Consider the following 21536-nt stretch of genomic DNA (forward strand, 5'->3'; position numbering starts at 1 on the left):
TTCATAAAAGTCAAATCATGTACATTTGAATCATATTTATTGCCAATAATGTGTGCAGCATCAATTCCATTTAAGGATTGTGCCTTGTTATAACAACGTATTTGGCATTCGATAATTAAAAATAGAATTGAAAATGAAAAAAACGCCTGACAAAATTGAAAATACACCTCTGCCACTATAAATGCCAACAATAAAATTGAGATCAATAAACTAGAGTAGCCGCATTAGCCTCCATGTGTAAGGCGGATCAATTTGATGTTTGTTTTTAATCCTCTCAAGGGATTTATTGATAGTGAGGGGGAGAAAAAGGGCTTAATATCACCAGTAAAGCTCATCCATTTACCAGGATTGCTGTGCAATGAACATTATAGCTCATGATGACTCACACTTTAGTTTTTTTTTTTTTACACGTACTTGTTGTGTGCAGCTCGCTTCTCTCAGAAAAGAAAAACCAACAGTATTGTGTAGGAATTAAAATAAGTCATTTTGGTGTTGCCCTGCAGTCCCTCAGGTTGTGAAGAGCTGTGCCGAGTTCATCGAGAAATACGGTGTGGTGGATGGAATCTACAGGCTGTCTGGAATCTCTTCTAACATCCAGAAACTGAGGTTGGTTTGTTATTTTAATGTAAATTTGTGACATGCAGAATCTCTTTTACTGGTGCTTGACCTACTTAAAAGATGTTTTAATGAAATGAAGACAAACATGTTATATTGAGGGTGACAAGTAGCAGTTATGAGAACAAATTAAAAATTTGACAAGAATAATGTCATTAGGGTTACAGAGAAAAAGTTCATGTTTTAAATAGGGCTGTCAAACGATTAAAATTTTTAATCGAGTTAATTACAGCTTAAAAATTAATTAATCGTAATTAATCGCAATTAATCGCAATTCAAACCATCTATAAAATATGCCATATTTTTCTGTAAATTATTGTTGGAATGGAAAGATAAGACACAAGACGGACACATACATTAAACATATGGTACAAAAGTACTGTATTTGTTTATTATAACAATAAATCAACAAGATGGCATTAACATTATTAACATTCTGTTAAAGCGATCCATGGATAGAAAGACTTGTAGTTCTTAAAAGAAAAATGTTAGTACAAGTTATAGAAATTTTATATTAAAACCCCTCTTAATGTTTTTGTTTTAATAAAATTTGTAAAATTTTCAATCAAAAAATAAACTAGTAGCCCGCCATTGTTGATGTCAATAATTACTTACACAATGCTCATGGGTGCTGAAGCCTATAAAATCAGTCGCACCCAAGCGCCAGCAGAGGGTGGCAAAACTACATAAAACACGATTAACAAGTGAGCGTTTCACTGTGCTGTCATTTAAATCTGTCTGAGCGGGGCATCTGTGTTAATTGCGTCAAATATTTTAACGTGATTCATTTAAAAAATTAATTAACGCCCGTTAACGCGATAATTTTGACAGCCCTAGTTTTAAAATAAGGTTGTAATGTTATGGTAAATAAATGGCAATATTAACAGTATAATGTTATAATCAGTGTTGTTAATCTTACTTTAAAAAAGTAATTAATTACAGTTACAAATGACTTCTCCTTCCCAAAAAGTAATTCCGTTAGTAACTCAGTTACTTTAATGTAAGAGTAATTAGTTTCTTGGCAAAGTAACTTGTGATTATTTTCATGTTTTTTTTCCCTCAAAACAAAACAAAACAAAACAAAACAAAAAAAGGTCACACAATGTGAAGTTTAAAGGGTTTTTGGGACAATTGGCCCTAGACCAATTCTTTACCCTAAACTTAGCTAGACACAGGGGTATTGCGGATATTGCGTTAACTAGATAGTAATCTTTGCTATGTGTGGAAGTCATTTAATGTTGTGAATCAACCGTTAAAGTTGTTAAAATTGCTCCCGTTATTGCATTAGTCCCCTTCTGTCGACTTTCGACATGTGTAAGTTTTAAAACTGTTTCATCATTTAAAGATAAATTTAAGTCAAGATTTTGCCGATTTAGGAGCATTTTAGATAAAAAGTTACTTAGGTTTGCTAGGAAGGTTCTGTACAACAGAGCCTTCCTGAGAGGTCTACTGCTTGAAGATGGCGGCTGTTTACTAACGCATCTAGTTCTTTATAAATGTTGCTAATGCTGCCGTGTCTGTCATTTGCATCTAGTTCTATAATATGCGATATCTACTAAAGCATAATGTGGGCGTCGTTTGAAGGCTATCGGCTACAGTCAGGCATTATTGGAGCCACCTAGCATCGCGTTTGCAACGGCGTCACAACTCCCTTGCCTCCTCACCACTCCTGCTCTGGTCTCTCATCTCCGTGAGTCCGTCTCTCTCAGACTTTTCTCGCGTCATTCAACCAACATAGTAACGCATAGTAACGCACGCCTTTCCTGCCTCAGTAACTGTAATGGCATTGCCAAGATGAGAAAAGTAATTAATAAGATTACTCACTACTGAAAAAAAAAATAACGCCGTTATATTCTAACGCCGTTATTAACAACGCTGGTTATAATGCCATGAAACCTAAATTGCAATGTTAGAAAAATGACTTAAGTTTCAAAATGTCAAAGTTTGTCAAAAACAAACAACCTTTGAGACCATTGAGGACTAGGAAACCTTCAAACATGCATAGGAACTTTCGCCATGTTCAAAATATTGAAAAACAGTGGGCTTTCTCTGGTGATTTGATCTGGTCTTTGGTCTTAAAATAATACATAACTAGTGCAAATCAATTGTCTAGTGTTTATATGCTCAAATGCACAGCTGACCAGTAGGATGGTTCCCTCACAGTTCTGTATTCTATCTCATTGTTTTCAGGCACGAATTTGACTCTGAGCAGATTCCAGACCTGAGCCGAGATGTCTTTCGACAGGACATCCACTCAGTAGGCTCCCTTTGTAAGCTGTACTTCCGAGAGCTCCCCAACCCTTTGCTCACCTACCAGCTGTACGACCGATTTTCAGTGAGTTCGAGCTTTTTAGTAGTTGCTGCTGATACTCCTCCGAAATGGTGTCACTCCTTTATGTGGAGCTTCCCTGGAGGAACAGCGGGGGTGTCGTGCATGCTAAGCTAAACAAATAATGGTGGCTGCTGTGAATGTAAAAGAAGAGGGTAAATGGGATTTTAAGCTTCTCAGTCTCGCCTTTTATCCTCACAGGAGGCTGTGTCTGCAGCCACAGATGAGGAGAGGCTGGTTAAAATCCACAACGTCATCCAGCAGCTGCCTCCTCCACATTACAGGTCAGTTTTACTGCTCTCTGGCGCATCCTGATGGCCACAAATGTAACTTCACGTTAAAATTTCTTGAAAATTAAGCTTTGAGACACCACTTAATCATCTCCTTTCATTAGGTACATTAAATAACATGCCATACTATCTACAATACAATATTATATTGTGGTTTTACAAATGCACAGCCTAATTACTGAGAGTACTGTCCTTCTCATATAGCTACATAATTTAACCAAAATATCAGCGTATATTTCGGACTGTAAGTCGCAGTTTTTTTAATAGCTTGGCTGGTGGTGCGACTTATACTCTGGAGCGACTTATGTGTGAAATTATTAACACATTATTAAATAATTTCACATGTTATTTTGGTGTTTTGGAGTGACGCTGATAGTTTGGTTAACTTGTTAGCATGTTCTTTATGCTTTAGTCATCTGAATAACTCTTAATAGCTATGCAACATTAACATACCGGCCAAGTTCGCATTTCGTTGTTCATGCATCATGTAACATTATCATACGGTCCACTTATTCAGCATGTTGTTCTATATTGTATTTTTATTTTGAATTGCCTTTCAAGATGACATATTTGTTCTTTGTGTTGGATTTTATCTAGTAATTATCCCCCCAAAATGCAACTTATACTCTGGTGCGACTTATACAGTGGTACCTCGACGATCGATTCGACATCCGACGTAAAATTTGACACGCCATTTGTTTCTACATCTGACGAAATGCTCGAAATACGATGATTCATGACAGCGTCGCAATTTCATTGTTTTCCCGCAAGACTGACGCACGGCGGATTTCCTTGTGAGAGAAATCAACATGGGTTCCAAGAATGTTAAAGCAGAGAATGAAAAAAGAAAAAAAGGTGAGAGGCTTACCATTGAATGAAGATGGAATGTTGGAAAAATATGAGCGTGGGGTGCACGTCCATAAACTGCTTGACAACACTCCGACGACCTCTGTTCGCCAGTCTTTATTTGTTAAGGTGACAACTATTATTCTGGTACCGTCGACAAAGAGATCACCAGCTTCATCAGGTTTTTAATCATTTAATTCAGAACTTGTGCAACAAAACGCGCGTTGCCAACTGATAGCAACAACAGGACGTGAATGGAGAAAGTCAACTGCACTCTCTCACTCTGCCGTCAGCCCCGCGGTGCGTTCAGGTACACTACGCAAAATACATAATGTATTTGTTTTGCTCTTTTAATTGATTTTTGCAATAGTAACAGCAGCATTTATTAAGGATTTTGTAAAAAAAAAATCACTGAGCTGGTGTGACTGGAAGAATGGATACCACTGCAGATAGTCCAGTTAAAACAATAATGATGCCCGTCCCGAATTAATCAGACCAAAACGTTCTCTTCATCAACGTGTTTCCTTTTTATTTTCTTTCTATGAGAACGTAGGTCTTAGCTTTCTTTAGGTGGCCAAAATATGCCTGATCATAAAAACAACAAATTGCAACTCGCCACCAGGGGGATCCAAAACATGTAACATGCAAACAACCTGGCATTTTTAACAGATTTGCCTGTAGTTAAGGTTTTTGGGCTGTGGAACGAATTAATGGAATTATAATGTCTTCTTATGGGAAAATGCTCGACATACGACCATTTCGACTTACAAACAAGGTCTTGAACGAATTAACTTCGCATGTAGAGGTACCACTGTATATGTTTTTTTCCTCTTCGTTGGGCATTTCATGGCTGGTGCGACTTATACTCAGGTGCGACTTATACTCAGGGGTGAAAGTGGGCCAGAACGGTCAGTAACGTAGTTCCGGTATCAGATTCAGGGCCAGAACGCAGTTCCGGTATAAGATTCAGGGCCGGAATGCTGTTCCGGTACATGGTGCTTTGATTCCGAAAATATGACAGCAACTGTCAAAACGGTATGTAAAAAAAAGACCCGAAAAAACATGCTAAGCTGCCACATATGCATTTCAGCTCCAAGAAGAAAACAATTTACCAATATCAGATTTACATACAAAAGTGTTAACAACAAGCATAATAAAGTGCTTGTGTAGCGTTTCCACCAATATTTATTATTGATTTTATTCCACGGACAGCATGGAGGTTTCCCCAGCTGCTGCAGTTATTGAAGTCTGACGATGATGAGTCATGTCAATGTGCGAATGCACCCAGCAAAGCAAAACGCCTGGGCTCATTTATCCGTTCAATTGGCTGACATACTAACATGTGATCAGCAGAGATGGTTAGCTCTGATTGGTTTAAATGTGCATGTTTTTTTGTAACAAAAAAAAAAAAAAAAAAAAAGCTTGTTGAATTGATGCAACAAAAAAAGGGCAATGCAACATAAAATGGATCAAATCTTTAAGAGCAACGAAAGAGTTGAGGATGCTTATTTATCATATTTAGTTTTATTTACTCTGATGGGGAGGTTCACACACAAAAAAAAACAAAACACAAAAAAAAAAAAAAAAAAAGAAATGAATAAATAAATAACATTTCTGGCTTCGTGGCTACCTTCACGTCGGGGAGTTCCGGCAACAAATTCTAGCCACTTTCACCCCTGCTTATAGTCCGAAAAATACGGTAACTACTATGTTGTATGAGGCAATTTCGCACCACTAAACATACTGTAATGTGTGCAATACCGGAAGCAAAACTGATTTGTTTTCCACTTTCCAGCTGTGACACCTGTTGTCAACATGTTTTTATGTACAGGACATTAGAGTATCTCATGAGACACTTGTCCCGTCTGGCTACCTTTAGTTCCAGCACCAACATGCACACTAAAAACTTGGCCATCGTGTGGGCACCAAACCTGCTCAGGTGAGTGAGACATTTAAGTGTCACTTGACAGCTCTCACACTGCCTAATTGGCTCACATGTACTTTGTATGTGTGGTTTAGGTCAAGGCAGATCGAATCGGCCTGCTTCAGTGGCACGGCAGCCTTTATGGAGGTGCGCATCCAGTCAGTGGTGGTGGAATTCATTCTCAACAACACAGAGGCACTCTTCAGCACCAAACTTAACACCATCATACGGGAAAGTGCCGGTGGGTGTGACATCTAGCAAGCTCATAATTGAGTTCTTTCCACTGGATGGTGCTGACTCAAATTATTTGTCTCCAAGGTAACAATACGTTATCTAGACCCAAGTCTCTGCTGGTCTGCTCCCCGTCAACCAAACTGCTCTCTTTGGAAGAAGCACAAGCACGCTCTCAGGCTCAACTGACCTCCCCCACCACTACTCCTTGCCTAAGCCACAGTGACTATATTGAGGTCGGGGAAGGGCCTGGAGCCTTGACGGGCAAGTTCCATACAGTCATCGAGCTACCGCTGGAAAGGTTTGTTCAATTTCAACTTTTGTTGTCATTTAACATTTACAGGTTAACATAACCGCATATTATGGAAGCATAAGAATGACATCGGCGCTCCTGATAGTTTTTTTTTTTTCCTTTTTTTTTTTTTAATGTTCTGAGATCATGGGTTTGAATCTGATCCCTTCTTGTGTGGATTTAGCATGTTTTCTCAGCATTTGCATGGGTTTTCATTTGAGGTGCAAAAATTAATTGATTTATCGACAACTAATCAATTAGCAAATTAATCGACAATTATTTTGATAACCGATTAATCGTTTAGGATCTTCCTCACCTTAAACTTATCTTAAAGTCTTGAAATGATAAAATATATTAAAACTTCTCAGTTGTAAATATTTACAGATTTCATTATATTGTTTTAAGTCAAAGTAGGACATGAACAAAAATCTGCTTTTACTTTGGAAAACAACGATTCACATTTTTGCCAATTTTCGGACATCTGTCTAAACTAGCTTCTTAATAAGGGTACAACAACTAATCAATTGATTAATAAAATAGTTGCCAACGAATTTGATATCTTCTCTGTCTTTGATGTAGAGCATAGATCTTGAGCCCGAACCCGACCCAACTGGTGGGGTTCAAAATGTCAATTATTTACGTTTGGGTTGGGTCAGGCCGGACTTCTCTCTCGCTAACCTTTTTAAAATAAATATATATTCATATATTTATACTAAAACGATGTATGTATGTTAAACTAAGGAATACTCGTAATAAAATAATTTGGATAAAACAGAAAAGGCGCTGTGCATGCCTGCGCATGTAAACGCTGTGCCCCGCCCTTTTTTTAATCTTCCCCTCCTGCAGCCGGCCTAAAACTGCCAGCTTTTTAATCACTTTATATCATATTTTTGGTTGGTGCACTTTTTCATTGATTGTGTACATATGTTTGCTGTGAGTCTGTAACTTATTAACATTTTACACTTCAAGTATATGAAGAATAGAACACAGGTTTGGTGTCAAAAGAGTTGTTTTGATGTTTAATTTTCAACAACAAACAGTTTACACACTTGATACATCATCACTGATTGACAGTGCCTTGGTGCTTTTATGATAACGTGTTTACCAACAAGGCTTCCAAGGCAGTTTGGGAAGTTCCATAGCTTCCAGTTCTATAGATGCCAGAAAAACGATGGACAACGCAGCTTGCTGGCTTCCACCCGATGCTAGAATTGGTAAACTGCCAGTCTCTGTGTGGCATCAACAGTCGGACAGACCTCCTCCTCAACAGTATTCTGCGTCGCCTGCGCCTCAACATTTGTATGATCAACATTTGTTGTTCAATGTTAATGAGCTGAAGATCCACATTCAAGCGTTCCATCTCCGTTGCCATTGTTGTGTAACCGGAAGAAAACTAGAGGAAGTCGAGAAGAGTCCCCCAAAACCGTACAAACACAACACCGCACGAGGCTTGGCGGTGCATTACAGAGCAACGCGTTCCCTTGCCGCAGAACTATCAAATGCTCATTGACGCCTTAGGGTCTACATTGTCGCTACGCCATCACCGCAACACAGAAGGATGTCTCAGGCTTAAGTCCTAGCTAGACAGTGAGTGAAGCTCCGAAATGACGATGTCAGATGTTTCTGACTTTATTCATATTTAAAAATATGCCCGTTTTTCTGCATCATAGTCCTTCATGAACATCTGTTTGTCCTTAGTATAACCCCCTTTTCTACATTTTTATCTGTTTTACAGTGCCAAGCGGGCTCCAAGCAAGGCCAAGAAGTCTCCCGTGGGCAACTGGCTTTCCTTTTTCCACTTGGGTAAATCCCACTCGGTATCCAAACGTAAACTAAAGCGACACCCCAGCGAGCCCAACGAGATAAAGAGCATTGCATTGCCAGGTGGGCTCAAGGACTCAGCATCTTGATATTTTGGTCATTTTTATTCGTATTGACACTTGACTTTTCACTTTTCTGGCTGAAAAAGGTGGGAGAGGTGACAGTGGAACATTGCGCTCGGCAAAAAGTGAAGAATCTCTCACCTCTCTGCTTAATGTGGATGGTAATCATGAATTTAGTCCCATAGATTTTCAGTAAATACTAACATGCAGTATTTTGAAAAAACAGGCATGGACTATTTTAATACTAACATACAATATTTTGAAAAACCAGGCATGGAATACTATTTTTTAAAAATTATATTTCTGTGGACATGGCCGTAACAAAAGCTTTGTCTGATCTTGCCCGTCCAGGGGAGCCTCCGAAATACCAGCACTTGCGCCCCCGCTCCACTAGCGAGGCTTTGCCCACATCCAGCAGAGACGACACATACAGGGCTAAAAGCAAGCTTACGTTTAGTCACAACGAAGAAGACGAACTTTCACCTCCACTGCAGGAAGATGACATTGACCTCTACCCACCAGTTGCTGGAATGTCCTCTCTAGACTTCGACCCCATGTCCTTCCAGTGCAGCCTAACCTCTGCTACTCCCCGTGTCCCACGCAACAAAGAAGGGCACAAATTAAAGAAGGGCGATTCAGACGCAAACATCAATAGCCCTGCCCAGTTTAGAAAAGGTAATTAAAAGGTCAAATGAAATACATCACTAGCAGATGGGCAGGCTCGCCGCCACCTCTCAATTCTTCTCCCCCCCCAGCGGAGACACGTGAAGCTCTAATGACAGATGGGAAGGAGCCCCGAGCACCTTACCGACATTGCAGCCCACTCAGTGCAGCGAGTCAAGCTTCAGTGCTAACAGACTCTGCACAGAACCTGCCTGACCCAGGTCAGTATCTCTAGCCTTTAAAGCCATGACTTCTTGTACAGTACTGTGCATCCATTAGGTATTTAAGGCGCTTCACTTTTTCTAATTTTGTATTGTTACAGCCTCATTCAAAATTTTGGATTCAATTATTTTATTTCCTCAAATTTTGTGCACAAGCCATTTGGGAAAGGTGTGAAAGATGGTTGCGCAAAGTACTGAAGTATGCAAATAGCAAGTTTCATTATACCTGATATTTCAGAGAATAATGTTTAAACACAAAAAATGACACATCTTACAAGCACAGGCATTTTGTGATGTCGGTCACACAATTACGTGATCGCTGTATTGTGCCGCCATATTGTCCGTCATTGTGTGTCCGTATTGTCAATGATCGTAGTTTCTAAAGGTGGATTCACTTGCAAATTATGGAAGCCCCGGTGCTTTCAGACACTGTAAACTAGGGCTGCAGCTATCGAATATTTTAGTAATCGAGTAATCGACTGAAAATTCTATCGATTAATCGAGTAATCGGATAAAACAAATATATTTTTAGGTGAAGAGCAATTATAAATATACATGAGAAAACAAGACATTTCATCTAATCTTGAACCATTTTCAGTCAATCAATGTCTTTATTTTCGATGTATATTGTTGAAAACAGCCAACAATTGCATCTCAGATGTAACTAGAATTAAAAAAAAAAAAAAAAAAAAAAGACTAATTCACTGCTTTCACTCAAAAAACTTTTAGATCTTATTAAAAAATATATATATATCTTACCTAAAAATGCCGTTACGCTTGATAACACACATCACTTTGTATGATACAGGCTGTATTGGAGCACATTAGGGACCAGTGCTACTTGGGTGTTGTATCAAGAAATGACTACTGAGCTAAAATTGATAGTTCGCATGATTAAGTTTTTATTTTACACCCTCATCACTCCACAATGCTATGTTATGTTAAAGCCTGTATGTAAGACACGTTAGCCACGCATCGACAGTGGTCATAATTAATTGAAACCTAGCCCTCCGCAGGGCTAACGTTACGTGAGATAGTAGCGACAGTAACGTTAATCTTATTTATTAGCGCTTAGCGCTCTTTATTAGCGCTTAGCGCTCTACTGCTTTAAGATGGCGGCTGTCTACTAACGCTGCTCAGACGCGGCCGAGTCTGTCATTGCGCATCTAGTTCAACATACATGTGATCTCTATGAGACACATCAGACGCTACCTGTACCAACGTAGCATCGTGCGGGCTAGTATTTAGCAACGTCGACGTCGTTTGTGGCGGTTGTCGGCTGCAGTAAGTTTTTTTTCCCCCTTCTTCCTCTCCGCACGTGACAGCGCGTTGTCCCGCATTAAAAGTAGTCCGAGCAAAACGTGATGCTTCGAGCTGTCAAAATAAACGATTACTCGAGGTGAATAAAATTACTCGGATCAGTTTTTAAACTCGAGTTACTCGAGTTGCTGGAGTACTCTTTTCAGCTCTACTGTAAACTCATCAGATGAGTTGCATAAAAGCCGTTATTTGGAAAAGCTTCGGTCGATCCAGTCGCCAGATCCATATTTGATGCCCAAACCGATGTTTCCTCCCGTCCGGTCCCGTGCGTCAGAACTCGTCCTGAGACCACAAAATTTCCAATCATACTCCAGTTTATGTCATGATGAGGAGTCGGGTACCCAAAATCGGCACCGGCCCGAATATAAACCGACATTTGGTCAGCTGAGCGTCACCGTTGTCACGATTGTAAAATGAAACTTGATCGACAACGGGCTGGAGTGTGTCGAAAAATAGCTGCCCCGCGTGAAATGTCCCCCACGACGGGAGCGCTTATTTATAACGCTTTATTGACTTGAAAACATCAAATGTTTTCATGGACGCATTTCAATAATGGATTTACGACTGTAAGATCAGTTTTAAGTAGGGCTGTCAAACGATTAAAATTTTTAATCGAGTTAATTACAGCTTAAAAATTAATTAATCGTAATTAATCGCAATTAATCGCAATTCAAACCATCTCTAAAATATGCCATATTTTTCTGTGAAATTATTGTTGGAATGGAAAGATAAGACACAAGACGGATATATACATATATATACATACTGTACATAAGTGCTGTATTTGTTTATTATAACAATAAATCCACAAGTGGCATTATTAACATTCTTTCTGTTTAAGTGATCCACGGATAGTAAGACTTGTAGTTCATAAAAGATAAATGTTATAGTTACAAGTTATAGTAATTTTATATTAAAACCCCTCTTCATACGTATTTTCGTTTTAATAAAATTTGTACAATTTTCAATCAAAAGTAGAGTTAATATAATAATAAGAATAAAAATGACAATAATAAGAATTGAGTGACCAAACTCTGACTAATGCCGGTTCACTTTGCATTGTTGTTTAGCTGTATGAGAATAGGGCCTCATTACTACAAACTGAAGTGCTTCTCTTTTTGTGAACATTATTTTTTTTGAGAGATATCAATATTATTTTTGTTGTGCTTTCACTAAATGATACTTCTGTTTGTTGTGAAGGAGTTGCAGAAGCTTATGCCAGTAAACGGCGCAGCCCTAAGAACGCCTGTGTCCACTCGCCTTTATAACAGATATATCTCTGTGCATATCTTACCCAAAATACAACAAGAGACACATAATTGCCACTAAAAGAAAGCAAACTTACCGAAATATGTGTGGAGCACAAAGCAACTGCATAAACGTCTCACAACTACTAACCTTCCCACTATTAGAAGGAATAACATTAGTATGGTACGGCGCTGCGCTGCCCCCAAGCGGCCGGTGGCATTCTCTTCACTCTTAATGTCCATAAACGGCGTCATTGAAATCTGTTTGAGGCAATGCGAGAGTGGCTCATTCAGTGCATGCGTTAATTGCGTCAAATATTTTAACGTGATTAATTTTTTAAAAAAATTAACGCCCGTTAACACGTTAATTTTGACAGCCCTAGTTTTAAGTAATTAAATTACACAAAATATTAGTACTGTATTTTAGTAACATCGTGGACTGGGCCACATAACCATCTTTGAACAGAAATGTATTAGTCTGCAGGTTTTCACGATGATATCCCAATGACAATCACACAGGTATAACATTTATTAGTTCAAACAGAGTAAAATAATACATATTCACGGTACAAGAAAGTCGTGTCCGTGAGGGCGCTTCCGTCAGGGGGGACATTTCACGCAGGGAGGCTATTTTTCGGCACTACACCTGTTGTTGCGCTCACCTTCTTGCTGCGCGACCGTGGCAACGAGCTTTGTGTCTCCGTCTGATGATGTCTGCGATCGTGTTGGCATCATATTGATGTTTTCGCCGCTGTCTAACGGCTGTCGACACAAACGCATCATGGACCGAGATAAACAAAACGTGCTGCTTTCGAGATTTGCCCTTTTAACAATGGGCACACAGCAACTACTAAAATGACCGTTTATCTTCTATGTTACTGCAACCAGCACACATGCCTTCACCATATTGATTAATCAATGTTAACCATTGTCAGGAAGGTTTTTGGATTCGTTTACTAGGCGGTGATTCCTTAGACAAGCAGAAAAACACACAGTAATAGGAGGAATGTACATATAATAAATATGTAAACACGATGAGCTGACGGACAACATGGCGGCACCAGTCAGGGGGGCGGAGTTGTGACGTCACGTGATTGGGGTCTATACACTGATCGTCTCGAGCATAAGTGCATGTGATAATGAGCATTAATGACATCACAAGGAAAGGCGGGCAATCTGGGACACTTGCATTTGATTGGCTAAAATAATACCAGCATCAATGAAATGCTTGCCCCTATGTCGGACAGCCACTTCAGGGAAGTACTAGTCTTTATTTACATTTTTCTCCATTATTACACATCAGGAAAAAATATTAAGCAAGATTTTTTTCCCCGCTCAGATGCACATGATAAAGTTGTTATCTGTCCCCTTAAGAAAAACAACAACTTTGGTCAACACAAAAGGAAATTATGTTGTAATTATGTGGTGTGTGTATAACAGTTTGAGAATTCCATTTTGTAAAAAATAGGGGGAAAGAAGTGAAGCCCTTGGAATACTTTTCGGATGTGCTTTATGTAGTTAGCTATGTAAATTCTTATGAAAGCTTTTGTGTCTTGTCCCATCATGTCTTACCATAGCTTTGTTTGTCCTGTCATACTGTAGCGTTGTTTGTCTTCTGCCCCCCCAGGAGCAGATAGACTTATGAGTTCAGTGTCTATTCTCCCTCCTCACCCTTCCCCGACGAGCGCTGCACGCAAGCTGGCTCTGGCACTAGCTGAGTCGGCGCAAAAGGCCAGAGGCGGCTCGCAGAGAAGAAGAAACCACCCGGCTCACCCACTCCAAAGACAGGAAGCTCAGGACAGGCCCGCCCGGCCATCGGCCCTCGACCTCAAGGTGTACCCGCAGGCGTACACTGGACCTCCCCAGTGGCAGGCGCCACTCTACTTCTTGCCAGCGCAGCTACGCTCGCAGACAACTGACGGACTGGAGAATACCTTCACACCCAACGTCAGCCCGCTGGGTTCAGGTAGCCTGGACTCACGCCATGGCGACGTCACACCAGAGGAACCCACCTATCAAAGTGTGGGAGTTTCAACCCCCTCTGATCCCCTCTGCTCTCCACATAGCCCCGTATCCTCGCCCGTGTACGCCAACGCCGACTCAATCAACATTTTTAACTTCCGAGCCGTTCTCGCGGAGACCTCTGTGCCCGCCTCCTTCGAGGAAGCCCTTCCACGCTCTTTCCAGTCTCCGTCATCCCACCACTATGCCTACAGAGCTTTGGGCCCTTCTGGTGACATCTACCGCAACCTCCAACATCAGCCCCCGCCTCCGCTTTACTCTGAAAGACTATCTCGCTGCCATCGACCAGACGCGTTGCCCCGTCATCTCTCAGGGTCGAGACGCATGCACAGACAGTCGTCGGAGAGCCGCTGCAGTTCCTCTGGTTTAGGACAGCCTGCGTCCCCTCAGTATAGGCACCACTACCGAGGTGACCACCTTATGGGCGCCAGCCAGCGACAACAAGGCCAATGGCAGAGGTGTGAAGACAGATTCACCCCCCACCCCGCCATTAGGAGAGCACGCTCTTTTCATGCCCCACAGATTAGTCGCTACGAGCTTGCCGCCGCTGACTTACTGCCCCCTGACTTTTATGCTGAGCAGGAGGCCGCTTATCAGAGGTTGCTTCAGCCCCGTTTAGAGGACATTCATGTACAACAAGTGCTATATAACCCTTACCCGGATTTGACTGCTTGTGACAGCTCCCAATATCCTTTTGAATCTTTTCAACTCAACAGTATCCGCCACAGTCAGCCTTATAGAACACGGTCTACCAAGGGAAGAGCGCCTCCTGAGTTTTACTATTCCTCACACCACGACCGCCCTCTGGATCAAGAGCTGTTCATGGACAGTGGGGACTCGATTGTTTACCAAAAGCAGGAAAAGAAAAAAAGCAGTCCGTCTCCGTACAATAGTCCAGTCTCGCCGGCCGACTCTGTGGGAAGAGAGATAATGCACATAAGGAGCAAGTCAGATCCGGGGAACGGGGTGCTGTCCGCCAACAGGAGGGACAGCCAAACCGTTCTCAAGGCCACGTCTCCCGTGTCTCACCAGCCACATTGTGTCCCTGTGAAAGACGGCGCATCACAGCATCGTCAGCAGGCGCCGCTTAGGAAGATCCCCTCGCTGCCCGAGAGGGGCTTCGCCGAACTGAACGACAGAAGCCAAATGGATCCGTTAAAGAGAACAAGAGCCGGCATCCTCAGGAGGCCTGAGCGGTCTCAGAGCACGAGAGAGAATCGCCACCAACATCATCAACACCTCGCCAAATCGCCCTTGGATGGTGAACACGCCGGGTACGTTTCCTCTCAGCCTAACAGAAGGACTCAAAGCACTAAAGTGCGGCCCACGCACTACGACCACATTCCGGGAGGCTTTTACGCCTCTCCCAGGCCAAATCCAACAAGATCCACGAAAGCCAGGCCAAGCTACACACCGGCCCCGGACACTGCCCCATCTTCTGCCGCCGCTCCCCACGGACACAGGCTGCTGTCCAAGGCTCTGGCTCAGGAAGCTTTTTATCAGTCAGTAGTCAGAACACACGCCGGCGTCCGTGACTGACGGACACTGCTTTTTATGTTAATGCACAGCCGGGCCAAAGGAGAAGCGCACTTTATCCTCTGCCAGAAAATACGACTTTTTTTTTAAACTTCAGTTGAACCTGCTGGATCTGGCCAAATCTGCCACCAGGGGGCACGCATGCTGCTAGTGTCACCTTCACTATTAATTCATCACTTTGAACATGTCTGTGGAACCTGTGGCCCATAAATGACCAGTCATGCACGCCCAAATACAAGCAAATCATAAGAGAGTGTAATCATCATTTGCCTCTAATGACTAAAGTTAAAATTAGATTAATTTATATAGCTTGCACCTTAAATGGCTCAACATGGTACATCTGTAGTGGTCAATTAAAATCCTCTAATACCCTAAATAGGCATATTCGACAATTTGAGCCTTATATAGACATATTAAATGGAATTTATATTTGTTCCTAATGGTTTGCTATGGTATTGCTCCGAAAGACACAAATGGGGCTGCAACTATAAATGAAATAATTTCAATTGCAAAATTTTGAAGTATTATCTCCACTTCAAGCCTTAGCAGGGCATGTTTTCCACCTGCAGTTGCACATAGAGCTCAGTGTAGAAAACAGTTAGGAGACTTTATTTAAAAGGAAAAGACAGAGACTCTTAAGTTAGGGAGCATTTCCCCCTCAATGGAGTAGAAAAAGTGCAATATGTACCACAACGTGTCAATGATCGAGGTCAGTCTTACCTGTATTCAAGCACTGCCCCACAAGTGGTCAAAAATTCACACATTTGCTTTACTGAGCTAACATGAAGAAGCCCAACACATGAAAAGCACATTGATGCTCTAGCTGCCAATGCACACATCTCAGCTAAGACCCGCAGATGGGATAACGGGTTAGCGGCTAGACCACACAAGCAGACAAGCGTGCACCTGACCTGCACATACGGTTGTATTTAATACTGGAAATTTAATCTGATTATTTAATGATATAATTAGTGGAACACTCAGTTGTAAAACAAACAAAAGAGCATACCCTTTGACTGGCAATGAGTAGAGACAAATACAATGAAGTAATTCATATTGAAATGTTAACAGGATTGCATGAATTGCTGGTGTGGGTTGTAATTTTACATACAATATAGAGCAAATATGGCTTTAGTTTGAGGACTTTATGCATAAAAATCTTAAAATGGTCTATGATGGGACACAAGTTCCACATCTCCACTTCAGCGTCTTTCAATTCAGGGGCCCAAAGTGTGGCTGTCATGCTTTCGTTCTGTCAAACCCAAGGGAAAACAAGGTACTTTTTGATTATTTGTATCACGAAGGTGCAGTTTGCTTAAGAATGTGTATAGAAATAGTTGCTTTTTTTGTCCAAAGTGTCATGCTGTATGTTTTGTATAAGGACAGTTATCAAAAAAGTGGCCAACGTACTGTACGCATATTATTGCAGTCAATTCAGACTGGAAGCACTTTGTAAGAAAACACATTGTCTTAACAAAACGTGTGTGATGGTTACTGCAAACCTCTTGATAGAAACATTTGATATATTTTTCTGTGTTGAAACTAAAATGCTTGCTCGCTCACTCGGAATTGTCGCTAAATGCAAACATGGGCACTTTTTTAACAAAGACAAAAAACTGGAATCAACCTCATCACAAATGCAGACTGTATGTTTTACCATATCATAAAGCTAATATCTGTGCTATCTACCTTTGATCTTTGAAAATTCTATTTTTGTCTATTGCTGTATCGTCACACAAATGGTGGAACAGTGACATAAATTATTATTCTAACGACGTTTTACTTATTCAAGTTATGTGGAAGAAATTATTCTAAGACATGTTTAATACATGTCATTTTTAGTGCTTGTCTTAAAAGAGAGAATAAATATATGACCATGCATTCCAAAGAACTGGCTATATTGTCAATTTGTGATGTGACTCATACATTGCTGTTTCTAATATTTTGGCTACTGTTGTTCTCATGGTCACTAGGTGGCGCTCTAACGCCTCAGACAGGCGTCCTTTAACGCCCACAGCAATGTTTGAATTGAACTAGAATCTCAGCTCAGATCCTTGTGAGTCGTTCCTTTGAAAAGAGTTATTCAGGAGACGTGTGTGTATGTATGTAATATGTACCTAATAGTTTACTGCTATATGTAGCATATCAATAGTACAGTGCAAAGTGTCCAAGTGGTCAAACGCATTATATGCATTGTTAATTCATGGGCTTTGTGCACATTGAAATTCAAAGTGCCTGCTCACTGTTCTCTTTGACTCATAAGCAACACCATATTTCCATGCCAGAGAAGGTTGAAGGGGAAATTATTAGTGGCACTGGTACAATCCACAGTCACACAAAGAATGAGTGAGAAATAGAGAACAGGTCTGGAGCATAATGTTCTAAACTTTAGAACATTATGCTTTTGCAATCACAAATGCTTTAGTAGTAATATCTTCTTTTATTTTGCTTGCAATGAAAAACACAAGAGAATGGAAAAAAAAACAAACATCATTATTATTTTACACAGAACTCCAAAAATTGGCCGAACAAAATTAATGGCACCCTGTGAAAATCATGTGATGCTTCTCTAATTTGTCTAATTAACACCAACTCTTACTTACTTGTGGCACATAACAGGTCGTGGCAATAACTAAATCACACGTGCAGCCAGTTAAAATGGATTAAAGTTGACTCAACCTCTGTCCTGTGTCCTTGAGTGTACCAGATTGAGCATGGAGAAAAGAAAGAGGACCAAAGAACTGTCTGAGGACTTGAGAAGCAAAATTGCGAGGAAGCATGGGCAATCTCAAAGCGACAAGTCCATCTCCAAAGACCTGAATGTTCCCGTGTCTACCATGTGCTGTGTCATCAATAAGTGTAAAGCCCATAGCACTGTGGCTAACCTCCCTAGATGTGGACGGAAAAGAAAAATTGACGAGAGATTTCAACGAAAGATTATGCGGATGGTGGATACAGAACCTCAACTAACATCCAACAGTGTCAACCCTTACTATACGTCGGCGCCTGAATGAAAAGGGACTCTATGGTAGGATACCCAGGAAGACCCCACTTTTGACCCAGAGGCTGGAGTTTGCCAAAACCTACTTAAGAAAGCCAAAAACGTTATGGAAGAATGTTCTTTGGTCGGATGAGACAAAAGTAGAGCTTTTTGGGAAAAGGCATCAACATCCTTCAAAGAAAAGAACACGGGCACCACAGTCAAACATGGCGGAGGTTCCCTGATGTTTTGGGGTTTCTTTGCTGCCTCTGGCACTGGACTGCTTGGCCGTGTGCATAGCATTATGAAGTCTGAAGACTACCAAGAAATTTTGCAGCATAATGTCAGGCCCAGTGTGAGAAAGCTGGGTCTCCCTCAGAGGTCATGAGTCTTCCATCACGACAATGAACCAAAACACACTTCAAAAGCACTAGAAAATGGTTTGAGAGAAATCACTGGAGACTTCTAAAGTGGCCAGCAATGAGTCCAGACCTGAATCCCATAGAACACCTGCTGAGAGATCTGAAAATGGCAGTTTGGAGAAGGCACCCTTCAAATCTCAGAGACGTGGAGCAGTTGGCCAAAGAAGAATCTCTTCGATGGATACCGTAAGCGGTTGTTCGCAGTTATTTTGTCTAAAAGTTGTGCTACCAAGAATTAGGCTGAGGGTGCCAATATTTTTGTCCGGCCCATTTTTGGAGTTTTGTGTAAAATGATAATGATTTGGGAAAAAAAAAAAAAAAATCATTCGCTTTTGAGGTTTTTTTCCATTGCAAGCAAAATAAGATATAAGATATTACTACCAAAGCATTTGTAATTGCATTCATTTTCTGGGAGAAATTAAGCATTATCTGACAGAATTGCAGGGGTGCTAATACTTTTGGCCAGCACTGTATAAAAATACAGCTACTGTTTAATGTATAAGTGTTCTATTTAACCAGAGTATCAAAAATTATTTAATTGTATTCTTTTTTTTTACTGGTTAAACTTAAATTCTATTCACCGTTATTAGCAGTACACTAAATCAGTGGGATGCTGAAAGTTTCCAATTTATTTTCATCTAAAGCTCTCCAAAATGGGTGTAAAAGGGTTTGACATAAGAAGAGTTCAAGTACAGGCGTAGATAACTTTGACCCCTGTGAGAAATGATTGGGGAACATCTGCTGGTGTCCAGATGTTGAGGTGCCAGTTGGAAGGTGACGTTGCCTCACCAGGGACGCCGCCCGCACTGTCACGCCAAACGTTTGTCCGTGCAATTATTGCTAAGAGCCATTTAGTACCTTGTTAGTGATTTTAATTTTCATATCTATACATAGCGGTGCCTTTAGATATGAATTTAAGTGTTTAATCACTACCAGCCCTTCCAATTTGAACAACTAGCGCCGTCGATGGCAGTGAATTAGTTAATTTGTCCTGACCAAACATGTGCCTCAACTCGTCTTTCAACTTTGAAATGAATGGAAATAATATTAATCCATTACAGTCTCACACAAAAACAACTATGCATGTTTTTTTTTCTCAAACATTGTAGTGACTGTTATTTCTTAATCTGACCAAAACACAAAATATTGTTCATTGTGAACAACAGTTTCTGTATCGCCCAACTCCTTCTCAGAAAAGTCTAGTTAAACCCAGCTAGTGGGATATTTTAGCATACAAATGTGAGCTGTTGTTTTCTCACCTTTCAATGAAGCCACATAATCGTCACAGTAGCGTGAAGTGAACAGGCTGAAAGCAATTGCGCTTTACAAATAAACACTCTAACTGTGAAAAATTTCACTTCGGGTGTGAATGCTAAAAGGCCGTCATATTTGATTGAATTTTGAGCTTTAAAACCATATGTCAGGAACTAATTAAACTATTTTTGGGTGCTATTTTTTTTTATTATTATAAAAGAAAGACCCTGTGAAATTATAATTCATATCTCAATGTTTGTTTCATTTCATCTCATGCCTCCAGTAGGAAGCTGCCATGTCCTGAAATGAAAATTGGTGGCCGAAAAAAAACTGAGAAACTTATTTAATTATAACAAATTAAATATAGATGAAAGATTCCAAGTATGAATACAAAATATGAACAAATCCAAATCCACAAGAATTAAATTTATTCCTTTTGAAAGATTTTTAATTTTTAGGTTTTCTATATTTGTTATAGATTTGGTCAACACTTGCCTATGTGATTCTCCCCTTTTCTGTGGTTAACAATACAATAGATTTTGAATTTAAGAAGCCCATTAGGACTCTACATGATCAACCGAGCCTCCATTAGAAAAAACGAGAAGGCACTTGAGGGTTTTAGTTTAATATATTATATAATGTATTTTCATTTTATTCCATTGTTACATTTCTGAATTGGCAATCAGCTGCCTTTTTAAAAGAAACATGATCAGCTGTAGGAAACAATGTTTTCTTGATTGAACAAGTGATCAAGCTATAAAAAGGGTCAAATTGCATTCAGGCTCAGAATGCAACCTGATAAGATGCATATTGTTCATATGGACTGAAATTTGACGGACAACAGCGAAGTCCTAGAGATTATCAACGCCATTACTTGGAAATTTGACGTATATTGTAATGGCTTTTGTAAAATCCGACCGGCCAATATGAAATAATCAATTTTAAACTGGATTATTTAGGCTGAGATGCAGTCACGCCTCTCTCTCCTGCACTGGTATTCATCGTGTCCTTTGATTGTTTGAAGTTTTACTTGTATTGCGCCTTTCCACCATTTTAAGGCCCTTAAAAAGTGCGTACGACAGGAGAAAAACAAGTTTTAAATAGCATTATTATGTGAATTAGAATCATATTTTGAGACGATTCGACTATATACAAAAATTTAGCCAAGGGCAGATGACGAGAAATTAGTCTTTTTAATCTGCCGGTTAGGTACGCCTACCATTATAGGGCTCTAGCGTCCCCAACAGGTGGATGACGTCAGGACAGTAACGATTTCATCTGAATTAGCATGCAGCCCACTGAAGGGGAATTATTCAGAATGAGGAAAACGCGACAAAGAGAGCCGCAAAATGTCATTGTTTCAGTCTGTCTACTCCAATATTTTTACAGGATATTCTTTTTATCCAAGTATTTTTCCCCAATAGCTAAATACTAAATGGCATGGTCATGACAAATAACAGT

The 21536-nt window shown here is 40.4% G+C and overlaps 1 protein-coding gene across 3 annotated transcripts in view; it reads left to right on the plus strand.

The window, feature by feature from the left end:
- The window catches only part of LOC130917353 (rho GTPase-activating protein 32-like), a 56888-nt gene extending 35717 nt beyond the window's left edge, over window positions 1-21171 (plus strand). For 2 of the 3 annotated variants that reach the window (XM_057838670.1, XM_057838671.1), the window contains 11 exons: window positions 504-606; window positions 2806-2950; window positions 3146-3228; window positions 5912-6019; window positions 6100-6245; window positions 6323-6536; window positions 8263-8411; window positions 8497-8571; window positions 8762-9085; window positions 9166-9294; window positions 13489-21171. In XM_057838670.1, the coding sequence (XP_057694653.1) occupies window positions 504-606; window positions 2806-2950; window positions 3146-3228; window positions 5912-6019; window positions 6100-6245; window positions 6323-6536; window positions 8263-8411; window positions 8497-8571; window positions 8762-9085; window positions 9166-9294; window positions 13489-15422 (3410 nt within the window). In that variant the 3' untranslated portion in view covers window positions 15423-21171. The remainder of the gene's footprint in view (window positions 1-503; window positions 607-2805; window positions 2951-3145; window positions 3229-5911; window positions 6020-6099; window positions 6246-6322; window positions 6537-8262; window positions 8412-8496; window positions 8572-8761; window positions 9086-9165; window positions 9295-13488) is intronic. The other variant, XM_057838669.1, reaches the window with a different exon arrangement.
- The last annotated feature ends 365 nt before the right edge of the window (window positions 21172-21536 follow it).

The sequence above is a fragment of the Corythoichthys intestinalis genome, chromosome 6, assembly GCF_030265065.1.
Source record: "Corythoichthys intestinalis isolate RoL2023-P3 chromosome 6, ASM3026506v1, whole genome shotgun sequence".
Lineage (NCBI taxonomy): Eukaryota > Metazoa > Chordata > Actinopteri > Syngnathiformes > Syngnathidae > Corythoichthys > Corythoichthys intestinalis.